General features: G+C 36.8%; 1 protein-coding gene across 1 annotated transcript in view; it reads left to right on the forward strand.

Moving 5' to 3' along the window:
- The window catches only part of ADAM10 (ADAM metallopeptidase domain 10), a 141,768-nt gene that overhangs the window by 21,124 nt on the left and 102,501 nt on the right, over nucleotides 1–18,143 (forward strand). The window contains exon 2 of the mRNA XM_065940213.1: nucleotides 17,204–17,354. Within this exon, the coding sequence (XP_065796285.1) occupies nucleotides 17,204–17,354 (151 nt within the window). The remainder of the gene's footprint in view (nucleotides 1–17,203; nucleotides 17,355–18,143) is intronic.

The raw sequence follows: 18,143 nt of genomic DNA on the forward strand, positions 1-18,143 counted from the left end.
GATTGAACCTGGGCTCCCTGCATTGGGAGCACCAAGTGTTAGCCACTGGACCAACAGGGAAGCCCTTAGAAGCAATTATTTTTAGTATTAGGGCATGTATATTTATAGGTTCCTGGAACCTGGGAGAGTCTAGCATGTAACAAGGATAAGGAATAGAGTAGCTGATTAGGAATTGTAGTAGACAAGTAGGCAGGGAATCAGGAAAATCTGTAACAAAGGGAAGCTGAAATATGATGATGAGTAGGTCAGAAGTCCAGGTCTGTTCAGATATAGTTGCGGAGATGGGTGATTATTTAAGTGCAACAGTGAGATTTAGTGATAGAGTTGTATTCTGTCCCTACTTCTTGAATTTTTTGACTGGTTGCTAAAGTATCAAAACAGGTCTCAGTAGGTTGAGACTCTGCATGTGGGAACAGGCAATTTTGTGGTGTCTGCCTGAGCTAAGTAGTGCAAGGGGAGGAGATTGGCATGGGCTCCTGTGGAGTAAATTGTGCCAATTTCAATCACTAGCTGTGGAAATCAAGGGTATACATATATACACACACACACGTATATATATATATATATATATATATATATATATATTTTTTTTTTTTGTCTATAAAAAGCACGTTCTTTTCTGGTATTTCATTACTCGTTTTTGTGCATCTTAGAGGTAGATGTCAGTTTAGGTTTTTGAAGTTCCCTGCCATGTGCTGTTATTTTGGTAATTTTTTTCTTTTCCGTTTTTTGTAGTCCCATCAGAAATGTGAATGGTAACTTATCTTGTTTATGATGAGAGTAATACAATTATTGTAGAATGTTATGAAGTCACTGAAACCAAACTGATCTTGGATTTGTTACATAGCTCTCAGACCTCCATTTTCTTTAAAATGGGCTAGTAGGTCCGTGTGTATGTGTGTGTTTAATCGCTCAGTCATGTCTTACTCTGTGACCCCATGGACTGTAGCCCGCCAGACTCCTTTGTCCGTGAGGATTTTCTCGGACTAGAATACTGGAGTCGGTTGCCATGCCTTCCTCCAGGAGCTCTTTCCAATCTAGGGATTGAACGTAGGTCTTCCGCATTGCACGCAGATTCTTTACTGTCTGAGCCACCAGGGAAATTCCGTAGGTCTGTTGGGTGTATTAAATGAAAAGCTGTAGAGCAACTACTAGACCTGGCAAGATAGCAAGTGCTTGATAGCAAGATAGGAAGTTTTAGTTATCATTGCATCTAGTTTATAAACATTGTTTAATTAATCAACTTAAGTAAGAAGCCTATCTAGTCAGAATATATATATATATATATTGTACATAATAAACTATCAGTGTCCATTTAAAACATTGAATGCTTTTTACAAATAAAACAGACATATATATGCCCCTTACTTCCAACTAGAGCGTGGTGCCCCCGCACTGCCCGCACCTCTGCCCACCCTTCCCGCACACGCCCCGTGCTCACTCAGGCACGAGGCTGTTGCCCCTTCCTGTGCTTGGCTGCCCCCTCAAGCCAGGTGCTCCCCGGGCTCTACAACTTCTGTCCAGCTGAGCAGCCTTCATGGAGACAGTGCGGAGCGGGAGGAGGAGAGGGAGCCCCTGCAGGTGACCTGGGAAGGACAGGTCTGCCCCCACCCTATCCCCCCAATTCACCCCACAGGACCAGCCTCATGCAGCATCCCCCTGTGCCGGCAGTGCTGGTCACCCAGCAAGAGATTCCCGCACCTGGACAAGGGTGGCTTCCTCTCCCCAAGCTCAGCCCCCAACCCCTCGCAGGAGCCATCACTGTCTGAGGGTTTGTGGGGTGGGTGGGCTCTGGCAGGACCCTCACTGTGCGGTGGACCAAGGGCACTGCTGCAGGACTGCCGCTGGGAGATGGCCCGAGACTGACCTGGCACAGAGCAGAGGGTCTGCTCTGCTGCGACCACTTCCACCGCTCCCGAGGGTCGCGGCCTTGTGTGGGGCCGCGCACACTCCACCACCTGGGGCTGGGTGTGGCCAGGAAGTGCCACTCAGATCGGGGCGCCGGCTGCTCCTCTGGTCCTGCTCTCCCTTCACCGCCTAGCCACCTCCTTTCCTCTTCGCTTCAACGCGATGGAGACTCCGAAGCTTTCTTCTCTCTGCTGTGCCAAAGCTGGTCAGAGGGGGAGAGGAGGGGCAGGAGTGAGGGGTAGTACAAGGCCAAGACCCCAGCTCCTCTGACCCGGCACAGGGACAAATCTGATTTATTTATTTTAGTTAAAAAAAGTAACAAGAACTACTTTGCATTGCATTTGGCTTGACCCGTAAAAACTGAGTTCTCCTTGAAAAAAAATAGTTTATAGTTTTGGATTTTTAAATTTTTCCACTTAAAACTGAAAATGTGAAGCCTTTTTTTTTTTTTTTAAAGCAGTGTCTTTTAGTCTTAATTTTCACGTGAATTTTAAAATACTGCATTTCTAAAATAGAAATGGGAAGAAACAACCTTAGCATAGTATGTGTATTATGAATGTATTATATAATGAAAAGTAAAGGCCAAAGTCAGGAACAAAGTAAAAATGCTCTCGCTGTTATTCAGTGTGGTTTCATAGTCCTAGCTAGTGTAATAAGTTTAATAAAAAAAGAATTATAAATAGATGAATAAAATATTTAAATATGAAAAGCAGAAGCAAAGTACCAACTATAAACATACATATATACCATATATATATAAACACACATATTTATTCATAATATTTACATGCAAATATTAAAGGGGCAGGTGCTCATGAATCCCCTAGGGAGGCACATGGCTCTTGGTTAGAAATCCTATTGTAGAGGGGAGACAAAGATGATTATAACCAATCACAGTAATAAAACTGAGTGCTTAAGTAACTTTCTATAGATTTGATATCTGTTTTGCAGTGCTCTGCTTGTTCAGCTCTGCCATTGCAAAGCAGTGATAGGAAATACATAAATGAATGAACATAGAGCTATTTTGAGAAAAGAGGTGACCAGTTCAAATTGACCTTTGGACTTATAGTTTGTCTACCCCTGTTTTATATTATTTGGGAGCTTTTCCTAATCAGTACATTACCTGTGACTTCAGATAAAGTATTTCTTGCTTAAATGGTAGAACTGGTGGTACTTGACCCTAATGATACTGTTAAAGGCTGAGGTTAAAGCAAGTACATAGAAAAAGAAGGATATAGCTGCTGGTAGAAGTTAGGGTATTTCTGTGTAGAGAAAAGCTGCAAGCTTCTCAAACTTCTATATGCATACAGATCACTCTGGGGATCAGATACATCTGGGTAGAACCCGAGTCACTTGGGGATCAGTAGATCTGAGACGAGCCCAAGTTTTGTATCCCTAACAGTTTCCCAGGAGATCCCAGGCAGCTGATTCCTGAATCACAGTATGAATAGCAAGGTGTTATGTGTGACAAAAATGCAAAATACTGTACACAGAAAAAGATTTAGTTCTGTAAGGACAAACATTCACAAACACAAATTTCCAATCTCAGTGGTAACAGTCTGATGAGTAGTAGGCTTCCAGGTTTTCTTTTAGCTTGTTAGCTTAAATGTTGAATTGGACCTTTTGTACTGCCAAGAAATTCTTCAAAATGGTCTAGTAACTACTTCTCAGCTGATACTTTTCCTTGATATTTGGTTTCCCCCAGTGTTCTTTTCGTACTTGGGGTCACCAATTGTCATTTAATCTTTTATTTCCCCCATCTTTTACTACTTATGTCTGTCATATTAACAAAAATGCAGTTACTTGTGAATAATGAGTCATTATAGGATGCTTCATAGTTTCTTGAAGGTCAGTAGAATGTTTATTTTTTTCTCAAAGGGGAGGATTAGTAAGTTGAACTATTTTGAATTGTTTTAGATTCTGGATTTTTTTTTTTTTGAAAAAGTTTCTAACCATGGGAAAAAGTAAAAGAAAGGCCAAATACCCAATATGCCTACCACTCGACTCACTGTTTTTCTTTTAAAAAATTTTAATTAGCTTTACTGAGGTATAATTTCCATAAGTAGAATTCAGCAATTAATTTTGAGAAAGGTATGTAGTGGTATATAACCACTGCCATAACAATAATTTAGAACTTTTACATCAACCAGTAAAGTTCCCTTGTGCTCTTTGCAGTCAATTAAAAATGCTTCTCATTTCCCTTTTGATTTCTTCTTTGATCTATGGGCTATTTAGAAGTGTGTTAAGTTCCCAATATTTGGGACTTTTTCCAGATATCTCCTACTGATTTAATTTCATCAGGGTATGTTTTCCAGAAGTTTTACTTTCGTTTTAGGTTTGAAGAGTTCGTTAACAAACCGTTTGTTACACTTATAAACAATTTCAATTTTTTCTAGAAGATTATTTAACTTAATTTCCACATGCAGTCATTAAGAGAAAAGAAATGGGCTTCCCTGGTGGCTCAGATGGTGAAGAATCTGGCTGCAGTGCAGGAGACCTGGGTTTGATCCCTGGGTTGGGAAGATCCCCTGGAGAAGGGAATGGCTACCCACTCCAGTATTCTTGCCTGGAGAATTCCATGGTCAGAGGCTACAGTCCATGGGGTCACAAAGAGTCAGACATGACTGAGCGAATAATACTTTCACTTTTCACTTTTTCCAAAAGAAAAGGAAAAGAAACAATAGAAGTAATAGTGTATACATCACCAAAATGGATCCTCATTCAGACTTTAATAGTGCTGGGAAATCCCTCATTAACAGCAATGTGGAGTCGCAATTGGGAAAGGGTCCTGGGCTATATGCCCGCCTCACGGGTGAGGCTTCAAATTGCTGTTTCAGTGGCTGCTTATAATTCCAAGCCGCAAACTGCTCTCATTAATGGTTTGCGCGCAAAAGTGCTTCTTTGGTTTTTACTTTACCCTTTTTACAATGCTGTTTACTTCACCTTGTGAGTCATAGGCTTTCTTTAAGGGGGTTGTCCAGACCTCCAGGGGCTCAAGAATTCCAAGACCTACTCTTTTTCTTATCTAAAGTGCTACCTGACTTGCTGTGCTTGTGAACTGGGAGAGTATCTGGGCAATGTCCAGTCAGGTTAAAAGCAAGTCAAAGGCCTGTTCTGTTGCTTCTGAAGCCTGAACAAGACTTCCTCCATTTTAATTGCATTAACAGAAAGTGTGATCTATGATTTCAGTCTGTAAAAATTTATGGAAATACACTTCATGGCCTAGAATGGAATTTTTTTTTTTTTTAAATACACCATGTGCCTGTGAAAATACGTACTCTATGATTGGGTGGAATATTTTATAAAATGTTAATTGAGTCAAATTGCTTGATAGTGTTCAGTTCTTATTTTTGTTTACTTTTTCAGTGAGGAGTGTTGTTTCCAGGTATAATTACAAATTTGTCTTTCAGTTCTGTCAGCTTTTTGTTCACATAGTTTGAAGCTCTATTACGTGATGCACATTTAAAACTCAAATGTCTTTTTTTAATCCCTTTCTTTCTCTCTTTTTTTTGGTTTGTTTTGAAGTTTACTTTGACAGTACTGTAGCCGCTCTGGCTTTCTTGTATTAGGGTTTGGATGGTATAATTTTCCCATTTTTTTTTTTTAGTTTAACTCATCTTTACCTTTCTTGAAAAATAAGAAAGTGACACTCTATCTTTTAATTATGTTTAAATCATTAACTTTTAATGTAATTATTGATATGATTGAGTTTAAAACTTCCATCTTACTGTTTGCTTTCTGTTCCATTTGTTCATAGGGCCTTTTTTAAACCCTTCTTTTTCTAGGTTTTTTGGGATTAATTTGCTTTAAAAAATGATTTAATCTTAACTCTTATTGGCTTATGTAATGTACCTGTTTAGTTATGTATTTTTAGAGGTTGTTCCTAGGGTGTACAGTATACACCTGTAACTTGTCAATGTGTACCTTTGGATAAAATACCACTTCTTTTACAGTGTCCTTTCCTGTTTCCTCTCCTCCATTGAGCTGTATTATCATACATTTTAATTCTATGTGTGTCATAACTGCTATGTACTATAGTGTTTATACACATAGTGTTTTTTAAACACAATCATTTAACTTTGAAAGAGGTTAAAGAATGAGAAAATAAATCTTTTTTATTTTCTCATATAGTTATTGTTCTTGACACGCTTCTTTGTGTCAACACAGGTTTCCAGCTGGTATATTCCTTCTGCCTGAAAACTTCCTTTGACATATCTTGCAATGCAGGTCTGCTGGCAATAAATTGTCAGCTTTGATGTCTGAAAAAGGGTTCATTTCACCTTTTCCCCTCTTCATCTTCATTTATGAGATATGTTTCACTGGGTATGGAATCTTAGGTTGAGAATTTTTTTTTTTTTGGTAGTATTTCAAATATGTTGGTGAGTTATCTTCTGAGTTATGTAGTTATGCTATCATTTGTACACTCATTCTTCTATATGTAATGTGTCTTTTTCTCTAGTTCCTTTTGTCCTAACCCAACAGCTGATTTTAAGGTTTTTTTTTTTTTTTTTGTCTTTAGTTTTCAACTATTAGCCAATGATAACTGTTTCAATTTCTTTGTATGTTAATTCTGTCATCTTTATAGTTTCTGTTGCTAATGTCTGACTTCTTCATCCAATAGTATGAGAAAAAGATTTTTTCCTGAGTCTTTACATGCATGGTAATTATTGACTGGATGCAGTTCATTTTTGATTTTTACTTTTTTGGTGTTTGATTTTGTCTTGCCTTTAAACGTGGTCAAATTTTGTTGTTGTACAATTAAACTACTTGGAATCAGTTGAGTTCTTTGGACGAAGCCCTTTAAGCTTTGTTACGGTGGATCCCAAACAGCCTTTAGTCTGTGGCTAATTTTGCCCTGTGAATAAGATGATGTTTTCCTGAGGGCTCTACCCAGTGCTCTGTATATTACAGGTCTTTGTTCTCTGGATGGTGGGAATATGAACACTTCCCAGCCCTAACTGTAAGCTTTTAAGACTGTTCTGCTTACTTTTTTTGTGGTTTATTTTTATGGTCTGGGATAGTTGATTCTCACATGATCAGATACAAATTTGCCAAACATATAGGGGGAACCCTTCTTTAGATCTCTGAGCTCCTTTTCTGTTAGCTTCTTCTCTGGCACTCTGGTCCACAAATTCTAAATGCCTGGCCTCCCTGTCAGCAGGTTCTGTTTGGTTCCTGTACTCTGCATATTGACCTTAAACTGCTTCTAGGTAGTTAAGTTGGGCCAATTGTAGATCTTACCTCATTTGTTTATCTTCCCATGTATTTCGTCAAGTTTTCTGAATGTTTAGATTTAGTTCTTACTTCATTATAGTCAGAAGTGGAAACTGATAGCAGTTTGTGTCCTTTTTCTTTTTTGTCTCATTGGGAATCACTTCAGTGAAAATTATGCATGTCATTTTACTCCTAAGTACTTCAAAATACATCTCCCCAAATTCAGATTATTTTCCTACTGTATAACCACAGTGTTTTTGTATTGAGGAAAATTAATAAGAATTCCTTAATATCATGTAAGTCTGGTTGATTCTGGTTTGTTCCAGATAGTTTCCAAATGTTTTTGTTTCCTTTTCAATTGGGTTTTTTCCCTTTTTGTTGTTGGGTTTTTTTTTTTTTTTTCTTTTTCATTGTTTTTACTCTGCTAAGTTTTGCCATGTTTGTGGTGGTGAGGCTCTTCTTTGTTCTGTTGTTTTTTTATGATATAATGTGGGTTAGTTTTGTTTTGTTTGTCTCTGAGACCAGTGTATTTTTTTCCTTTAAGTCATAGTTTGAAGGGCTCATTATTTTCTGTTTTACCTACTTTTCTGCGAATCATGACTCATGATCATATACAGTCTTTCTGAGAATTCCAGGGTTCTGTTCTCTTGAAATTTTTCAGAATCTTTATAATTGAGATAAAACATAATTTCACAGCATTTAATTGGGAAAGTTGAAAATGCTCCCCAGGTACATACAGTTCTGACTTGCAGAAAAGTAGGTAAAACAGAAGAGAGAATTTTTTTAAAAAGTGAATTTTGCGGCTAGGGTCAGCATTAGGAGTTCAGTGTGCTGTGCTTTTCCATTCTGGTTATTTCCTTGACTGCTTGTTTGAAAGATTATACCATTAGGTTATATACCCTGTGTTGTATTAGTCCACTGACTCTCTTGATAATAAGAAAAAAAAACAATAAACCCTCTGATTTGTAGCATTTCTAATTTCAGTAGTATAAGTACTCCACCCATGGCTGATTTTGAGCCACCAACATGTCATTGAACAGAGTTGGGAAGAGAATTGAGCCTGTTTCAGTCAGCTCTAACACACACTTGATTATATCCTTTTCTTATTTGGTTTTAGTTCTTGAGGATTTTTTCTTAGTGTTGGAGGGCTGCTTTTTATATATATATATGTATATATATATTTTCTCCATGGTTTCCCCATTATTTCATTCAGTATCAGAGGGAGAAGTAAGATAATACAGTTTCATTTAATACATTCCTTTGTTAACTATGCCTAAATACCATTATTTATGTGGGATCTTAGTTCCCCAGCTAGAGATTGAACCCAGGCCCTGACAGTGAAAGTGTCAGAGTCCTAACCCCTGGATTGCCAGGGAATTCCCTCATTTAATACATTGTGTTCAATAACTTTAAAAGTATTACTATGATCATATCATAAGTACTGATAGTTAGGCATAGTTAACAAAGGAACATAGGTCTGATAATGAAGTGGACTTGTTAACTGTATGTACCTGGGTAGCATTTTTAACTTTCCCAATTAAATGCTGTGAAATCATGTTTTATCTCTGTTATAAAGATTCTGAAAATCATTACTCAGGTCCTTTTCAAGTGCAAGGAAACATTATGTTGCTTTATAAAATTCCTTTGTGTGTGGGATAGAGAAAAGATGACTGTCTTTAATGTCTTGCTGAAGTGTCTGTCCATGCAAATAATTGAGCCTTTATGACATGTGCTTCCCTAGAACAGCCACAGTTACTGTTTTTTTTTAAGTTATTAAAAGTGGCAAAATACTTTATCTGCACTGTGATTTAAAAAGTCAACTTTTTGGTGCTGAGAAAGGAGTGGGAGAAGTAACTTTGCAAAGCTAAGGTTGTACTGTGACTACTCAGTCCACTTAAAAGAAATATGACTTAGTAATCCTACTTTGATTTTTTTTGAAAAATATAATTTATTTTTGGTTGCACTGGGTCTTCGTTGCTGTACGTGGGCTTTCCTCTAGTTGTGGTGAGCAGGTGCTCCTCTTAGTTGTGGTACACAGGCTTCTCGTTGCAGTGGCTTCTCTTGTAGTTGTGGCATATGGGCTTAGTTCCTTGGCGGCATGTGGAATCATCCTGGACCAGAGAGTGAACCTCTGTCCCCTGCATCAGCAGGCAGATTCTTAGCTACTGTACCACCAGGGACGTTCCCCTACTTTGATTTTTAAAAAGGAAGAAACTACCCTAAAGTTCTCTTAGTACAACTTCGCCATTTTTGATATTTTTCTTGATGTTTTCTCTTGTGTGGGGCGTTTTTAAAAATCCATGTATAAATGTAAAGATAACTTTAAGAAATATGGAACATATATTGGTACAATGTATGATTCTGTTATTTAGTCCTGATTTTTAAAATTTCCATACCAGGAGGCTTATTTTCTCTTATACCTTGGCTTCATTATATTTTCTTTGCTAGTTATAAGGTAGCTTTGAATTCTAGTTTTGGACTACATTTCTGTCACCTCTCTTGAGAACAGTGCATTCTAAAGTATGGTGAAGTGACTCAGTAGTTTAAACTGAGAGGTCTTTTCATTCTACCCTTTCTGCTAAGCAGTTTACTTGCATTTAAAGTATTCATGGTTGTCTTTATTTTACAGATTAAAACAAAACAATAAAACCCCCTGAGGTTTAAAAAAGTTAAATAGTTACCGGATCATGTAGTCATGGTGAGGAAATGTCAGAATTCAAACCTACTTCTGTCTTTATTCCTGAATCTCTGGCCTCAATTTGTGTAAATAGGTCTCAAAGACAGGTGTGAAAGGAGGAGGAAATGGAAGGGGAGGAGAGGGAAGAGATGGTGATAACTGTGAATAATTTATTGAGCCTTTACTGTATGGTAGGCACTTTGCTAATTGCCACACATAGCTTAAGTCATTTAATCATTGTAAAAGCCTTAAAAGAAAGGTATTCTACTTCTCTCTATTTTAAGGATGGGAAAATGAAGCTGAGTTTTCCATTTGATCAGGAAAACAAGCTAATAAATGAAAGTAATGGGATTCAAACCCAGATAATTTTTTTATCCTAACAAAATATTATGTACCATAAAATTTATGATCTTAAGCATTTCTAGTGTATAGTTCAGTAGTATTAAGTATACTTACCTTGTTATGCCGTCTCCAGAACTTAAACCCAGATGATTTAAGAGCTTGTATCTTTAACCATGTAGTGACTGGCAGCTGATTGTGTAAGCAGAAAATTTAGTGATGAAACATTTAGGCTTTATGCAATGCATTAGGTGAGAAACAATGGTTTTTAAGACACTGGTCACCAGGTGGTGAATGACATGAACCCCAAGAGAGGGGAAACAAATGAAGTGAGACCTTTGATTGTTCCAGCTTTCTGCTTGGAATGAATTTCCATCTATAAGAGGGAACCTAGGTGGAGACCAGCAAACTCAGAGTTATGGAGATGGAATTGGACTAAAGCAGCTTGTTTGTAGACAGAATCTCACAACGAAGGGTGCTGCATAGGGAGAGAATCCTTGAGATCTGCAGAGGGTTCCCCTGGAGTGTTTGATAGAGTATTTTTGATCATTGCACCTATGTGGGGAAACTACCTGAGGCCAGGGAAAGAAACGGTGCCCCATGTTCACATAGTGCCGGAAATAGTGCTTGTTCCTACCGGCCAAACTGGAGAAGCTCCTGATTTGTGGAGCACTGGATAGAGTACTCAAATATGTCTTGCCCCAGTAGTAGGGGGAAATTAGCCCTACACTGAACACTGCTGTGCACTCATGTAACAAGTCATAAAGGGAAGACCCAAAAGGATCAAACTGTTTCCAAATACCTTTTAATTTGTCCTATAACAAAGCCTAAGAGTATTTGTAAGAATACAAAAAATGTTCCAGCCACTGCAAGGTGAAATTCACAGCATCTACCATCCATTCAGTGCAAGATTATAAGACATGCAATGAAGCAGGAAAATAAATTCTCTGATGAAAAGAATAAGCAATCAATTGGAACCAACCCATAGCTGTCGTGGGCATTAAAATTAGCAGACAAGAACATTAAGAGAGTAATTATAACTGTATTTCATATGTTAAAGAAGTTAAGTAGAGACATAAAAGATATAAAACAGATGCAAATCTAACTTGTACAGATGAAAACTAACAGTGTTTTAGATGGAAAGTATACCGGATGGCATTAACAACAGATTAGACATTATAGAGAATATTATTGAACTGAAAGCACTAGAAGCTGTTCAAAATGAAACAGAGAAGAATTTTTGATAAATATGAGAAGACCCATCAAGGGGCTCTGGGAAGAATTTGATGACCTTAATATACTAATAATTGGATTCCTTGGGCAGGTGGGGGTGGAGAGAGTGAAAAAAATTTTGAATAAATCGTAGTTGAAAAATTATAAATCCACAGATCCAAGAAGTTTACTGAAACTAAAGCATAGTAAATATGAAGAAACCAGAGCACATCATATTTAAATTGTTCAAAACCAATGTTAAAGAGGAACATCTTAAAAGCACTAGGGAGGGAAAAAACATTACCTTCAGAGGAGCAATGGTAAGGATGACAGATTTCTTGTCAGAAGGAATACAGCTGAAAAGATAGTGGAGCAACATTCAAAAAATACAAACCTGTCAGCCTGAAATTCTATGCCCAGTAAAAATATCTTTCAAAAATAAAGACAAAATAAAGACTTTGAGACAACCAATATCTGGAAAAACCTTTCACCAGCAGAAGAAATGTTAGAGGGAGTTATCCAGGTAGAAGAAAAATGATACTAGATGAACATTTGGGTTCACACCAAGCAATGAAGAACCCTGGAAAGGAGAAGTAGAGATTTTTTCCTTGTTATTTAAATCTCTTCAAAAGATAATTGTCTCTTTAAACCAAAACATTAGCAGTGTATTGTGGACTTCATCAGACATAAGTAAATAAAGTATGTGATGACAGTAGGAGGAGAGGAATGAAAATATAGTAATGTCTGATTTTTATACCTGAAGTGCTATGTCATCATTTGAAGGTAGATTAAGTTAAAGATGTTTACTTATAGGCCCTAAAGCAACCACTAAAATAACCAGAGAGTTTTGCTAATAGGCTAGTGAAGAAATAAAAAGAGAAGCATAAAAAAATAATTAATCCTGAGAAAGGAGAAGGAAGCAAAGAACAGATGGGACAAACATAAATAGCAATATGATAGACTTAAACTTAACCACATTAGTAACTACTTTAAATGTAAATGATCTAAACACCCTAATTAAAAGATTGGACAAAAAGCAAGATCCAACTCTATGCTGCCTACAATGAACTTGCACTAAATACGTAGGCACAAATAGGCTAAAAGGAAAAGGATGGAAGAGAAAGAGACCATGCTAGTCAAATAACAAAAAAGAATGGGAGTGGCTGTATTAATACCAGACAAAATAGAGTTTAGAACAAAGAATAAAGATCATCTGAAAATGTTAAAGGAGTGAATTAATCCAAAAGGCACAAAATTATTAACATTTATGCACATAATAATAGAACTTCAAAAATCAATTAAGCAAAGAACTGCCAGGAGAAATTAGAAAAAGCCATAATCATAGACAGATTTCAGTGCCTTTCTGTTAGTAATAGAACAGGTAGGTAGAAAATCATGAAGGATATAGAAGTTTAAACAACACTGTGAACCAATTGACCTGGTTGTTGTTTATGTAACACTGTACTCAGTATGTGCAGAGGTTGACATTTCTGGAATACTCATCCATTAACAGTAGAATATACATTCTTTTCAACTGTGCATGAAACATTGGCCAGGATAGACCACATTCTTGGTCATAAAATAAATCTTAGTGTATTTAAAAGGATTGTCATACAAAGTATGTTCTCTGGGCATAGTAGAATTAATTTAGAGGTCAGTAGCAGAAAGATATATGAAAAATTCCTCATATTATAGAATCTAAATAACAGGCTTAATAGCATCTAAATAGCATATAGCATAGAATAGAATCTAAATAGCATATGAATTGTAGAAGAAATTAAAAAGGAAATAAGTATATTGAAGAGAATGAAAATGGTAACACAGCATAACAAAATCTGTGGGATGCTGCTAAACAGTATTAAGGGGACACTTACAGCACCTGGATAGAAAGGAAAATAACTGAATACAGAAGTCTTAAATCATTGTTGTTTAGTTGCTCAGTCATGTCCGACTCTTTGAGACCCCATGGACTGTAACATGCCAGGCTTCTCTGTACTTCACTATCTCCTAGAGCTTACTCAAACTCATGTCCATTGAGTCGGTGATGCCATCCAACCATCTCGTCCTCTGTCATCCCCTTCTCCTCCTGTCTTCAGTCTTTCCCAGTATCAGGGTCTTTTCTCATGAGTCACCTCTTCCGATCATGTGGCCACAGTATTGGAGCTTCGGCTTGAGAATCTGTCCTTCCAATGAATGAATATTCAGGACTGATTTCCTTTAAGATGAACTGATTTGACCTCTTTGCAGTCCAGTGGACTCTCAAGAGTCTTTTCTAACACTACAGTTCAAAAGCATCAATTCGTTGGCACTGAGCCTTCTTTATGGTCCAACTCTCACATCCATACATGACTACTGGAAAAACCATAGCTTTGACTAGACAGACCTTTGTTGGTATAGTAATGTCTCTGCTTTTTAATATGCTGTCTAGCTTGGTCATAGCTTTTCTTCCAAGGATCAATCGTCTTTTAATTTCATGGCTGCAGTCACCATCTGCAGTGGTTTTGGAGCCCAAGAAAATTGTCTGTCACTGTTTCCATTTTTCCCCATCTGTTTGCCATGAAGTGATAGGACCAGATGCCATGATCTTCGTTTTCTGACTGTTGAGTTTTAAGCCAGCTTTTTCACTCTCTTTCACTTTCATCAAGGGGCTCTTTAGTTCCTCTTTGCTTTCTGCAATAAGGGTGGTGTCATCTGCATATCTGACGTTACTGATGTTTCTCCCTGCAATCTTGATTCCAGCTTGTGCTTCCTCCAGCCCAGCATTTCGCATGATGTACTCTGCATGTAAGTTAAATAAGCAGAGTGACAGTATAGAGTCTTGATGTACTCCTCTTCCAGTTTGGAACCAGTCTGTTGTTCCATATCCAGTTTTAACTGTTGTTGCTTCTTGACCTGCATACAGGTTTTGCAGGAGGCAAATCAGGTGGTGTATTCCCATCTCTTGAAGAATTTTCCACAGTGTTGTGATCCACACAGTCAAAGGCTTTAGCATAGTCAATGAAGCAGAAGTAGATGTTTTTCTGGAATTCTTTTGTGTTTTCAATGGTCCAGTGGATGTTGGCAATTTGATCTCTGGTTCCTCTGCCTTTTCTAAATCCAGTTGGAACATCTGGAAGTTCTCAGTTCACATACTATTGAAGCCTAGCTTGAAGAATTTTGAGCTTTGCTTTGCTAGTGTGTGAGATGAGTGTAACTGTGAAGTAGATAAATTTGTCCAGAAAATTGAAGAAGAGGTAATACTTTCAAAATGTTTTTTTGAACATTCTGTTGTTTGAACATTCTTTGGCATTGCCTTTCTTTGGGATTGGAATGAAAACTTATGTCAGTTGTCTTCACTAAAAAAAAAAATAGAGTGATTCAACTCAAAGAAAGTGGAAAGAAAGAACTAGAGATCAAATTGAAAATTAAAAAATAGAAAGCAGAAAAGTAATGAAGGAAAATAAAAGGAAATAAAAGTTGGTTCTTGAGAAGATCAGTCAAATCAATAAATCTCTAGCTATCTTGATTAGGACCCAAAGAGAAAAGATATAGATTACTGATATCTAGAATGAGGGAGGTAACATTATTATAGATTCAGAAGATATTAAAAAACATAATAAGGGAATATTATGAGCAGCTTTATTTCCATAACTTCAAAAACTTAGGTGAAATGGACAAATTCTTACCAAAGATCACTCAAGAAATAGATAACCAGAATAGCTGTTTATGTATCAAGTTGATGTCATTAATAACTCATCACAAAGAAAACTCCAGGCTAAGATGGCTTCACTGGTGAATTCTATCAAACATTTAAGGAGGAAATAATACAAGTTGCACATGAATTTGTCCAGAAAATTGAGGAAGAGGTAATACTTTCAAAATGTTTTTTTATATTGATACCAATACTTGACAAAGACAGTCCAAGAAAACTACAGCCTAGTGTCTCTCGTGAACATACATAATAAAAATTCTAAACAAAATTTATCAAATCTAACACTATTATAAAACACATATTATAGTATAATCAAGTTGGATTTATTGGTAATGCAAGGGTGGTTTAACATTAGAAAATCAACAGTTTTTAAAAAAAATTGAAGTATAGCTGATTTACAATGTTAATTTCAGCTGTACAGCATAGTGATTCAGTTATACACATATATATGCAATCTTTTTTTTTAAATTGTTTCCCATTATGTTTATCATAGGATATTGAATACAGTTCCTTATACTATACAGTAGGACCTTCTTTCTCTCTTCAGTATATAATGGTTTGCCTCTGCTAACCTCAAGCTCCCACTTAATCCATCCCTTCTCCTTCCCCACCCTTGGCAGCCTCAAGTCTTTTCTCTGTGTCTGTGAGTCTGTCCACATATAAGTGATATCACATGGTATTTGTCTTTCTTTTTCTGACTTAAGTTCACTTAGTATGACATTCTCTAGTTCTATCCAAATGGCATTATTTTGTTCTCTTTTATAGCTAAGTCAGATTCCATTGTATACACGTACCACAGCTTTGTTCATTTATCTGTTGAGGGACATTTAAGTTTCCATGTCAGCATTCACTGTTGTGAATAGCGCTACTGTGAATATAGGTGTGCATATATATTCCTGATTGATAGTTTTGTACAGATATATGCCCAGGAGTAAGATTGCTGGATTATATGGAAATTCTAGTTTTACTTTTTTGAGGAATCTCCATACTGTTCTCTGTATCTGTTGCGTCAGTTTACATTCCTACCGACAGTGTAGGAGAGTTCCTTCTTCTTTAGCATTTGTTATTTGTAGAGCTTAAAATTTTTTTTATATATTATTTGCTTTTGGTTTCACTTGGTATTCTTTGCCTCGTGTGGGTTTTCTCTAGTGGTGGGAAAGAGGGGGCTACCCTTTGTTGTGATACCAGGGCTTCTCATTGCTATGACTTGTTACAGAGCACAGGCTCTAGGACATGCGGACTCAGTAGCCGTGGCTCGGGAGCCCTAGAACATGGGCTCGGTAGTTGTGTTACACAGGCTTAGTTGCTTTGCAGCATGTGGAGTCTTCCCAGACCGGGGATCAAAGCTGTGTCCCCTGCATTGGCAGGCGGATTCTTTACCTGCTGAGCCATCAGGGGACCCCCAATAATAGTGATGTTGAACATCTTTCCATGTGTCTGTTGGCCATCTGTACGTCTTCTTTGGAGAAATGTCTGTTTAGTTCTTCTACCCATGAGAATAAGTCAGTTTGATTTTACATATTAATAAACTAAAAAGAAAAAAACATACAATCATCTTTTTAAAAAATTATTTACTTGTTTTTATTGCAATATAGTTGATTTACAATGTGGTACTAGTTTCAGGTGTATGTCAAAGTGATTCATTTATTCATAAATATATGTATACATATTTCAAATTCTTTTCCCATATAGGTATAGTTCCTAGTGCTATAGAGTAAGTTTTTATTGATTATCTATTATAATCATCTTAATAGATGCAGACAAAGATCAGCATCTCTTCCCGGTAGTTTTTATCAGCAAAGTTAAATAAAAGAGAATTTCCTCAGCTTGATTAAGGACGTCCTAGACAAACCTATAGTTAACATCAACACTTGTGTGTGTGGTTAAAATTTCCATTATAATAAGCTTTTAGGGACTTCCCTGGTGATCAGTGGTTAAGACTCTTCTTCCACTTGGAGGAAGCACGGGTTTGATCCCTGGTCAGGAAACTAAATATGCTGTGTGACGTGACCACAAACAAAAACAAAAAATTAAAAAACGTTTATGAAAATAAAGTATTAAGATTAGTGAAACAGTTGTTTAATACAGAATAATTGTGGAATCATTTTAGAACTAAAATAAACCATGAAATGATATTAATTCAAACTGTTTATTTTTTGTAGGTCAGTATGGAAATCCTTTAAATAAATACATTAGACATTATGAAGGATTATCATATGATGTGGATTCATTACACCAAAAACACCAGCGTGCCAAAAGAGCAGTCTCACATGAGGACCAGTTTTTACGCCTAGATTTTCATGCTCATGGAAGGTAAGTAAATTTATTGCTGATTGTGTCTGAAGTTCCAGTGTATTATTCAATGTATGTTAAGAGAAGAAATTTATACCTTTAATTTTCCTTCTTTAATGGAATAGTCCCCATTTGTAAATTCAGCCTACACTGGAATTTGGTGTGTACATGAAAAATTGTTTTCTTTTAAAACAGATTGCCCTTTTTATATTGTTAAGGAAACAGTCACATTTAAATGTTTTTAAGTTCATGAATCAGATCCTCAGTTGTATTAGTAGAGGATATGTCTTTAAAGAAGAGTCTGTGTTTGTGATTTCCAACTATCTTTTATGTGTTTTATGGCCTATATGTCTATTCCCTGGTGCCAACAGTGAAGGTAGCTGGTTGTAAGCCATTGAATGTCATTTAATTTCTCATTAACTCAATTTTATCAGCTCTAACATGACAACTTGTAGACAGATGACCTACTGTACTGCTTAATTCTCAGTATAGTTAAGGCATAAAATGCAGGGAGCCAAGGGAGTGAGGTAAAAATCACATTTATTTAGTGCTGTTGTGTTCCACGTACAAGAACATAGATGCTTTATGTGTATTTTCTTATTTACTCTCTCAACATCCAAACAAGGTAAATCTTTTTATATCCAAGGAAACTTAAGACTCAGAGAAGTTAAATAGCTTCTTTAAAGTTATGTAACCCAGGGACTTCCCAGGTGGTCCAGTGGCTAAGATTCTGTTCCGAATGTGAGGGGCATAAATTTTATCCCTGATCCACCAACTACAATCCTGTATGCTGTACAGTGCAGCCAAAAA

This window comes from Muntiacus reevesi, chromosome 7 (assembly GCF_963930625.1).
Source record: "Muntiacus reevesi chromosome 7, mMunRee1.1, whole genome shotgun sequence".
Taxonomy (NCBI): Eukaryota; Metazoa; Chordata; class Mammalia; order Artiodactyla; family Cervidae; genus Muntiacus; species Muntiacus reevesi.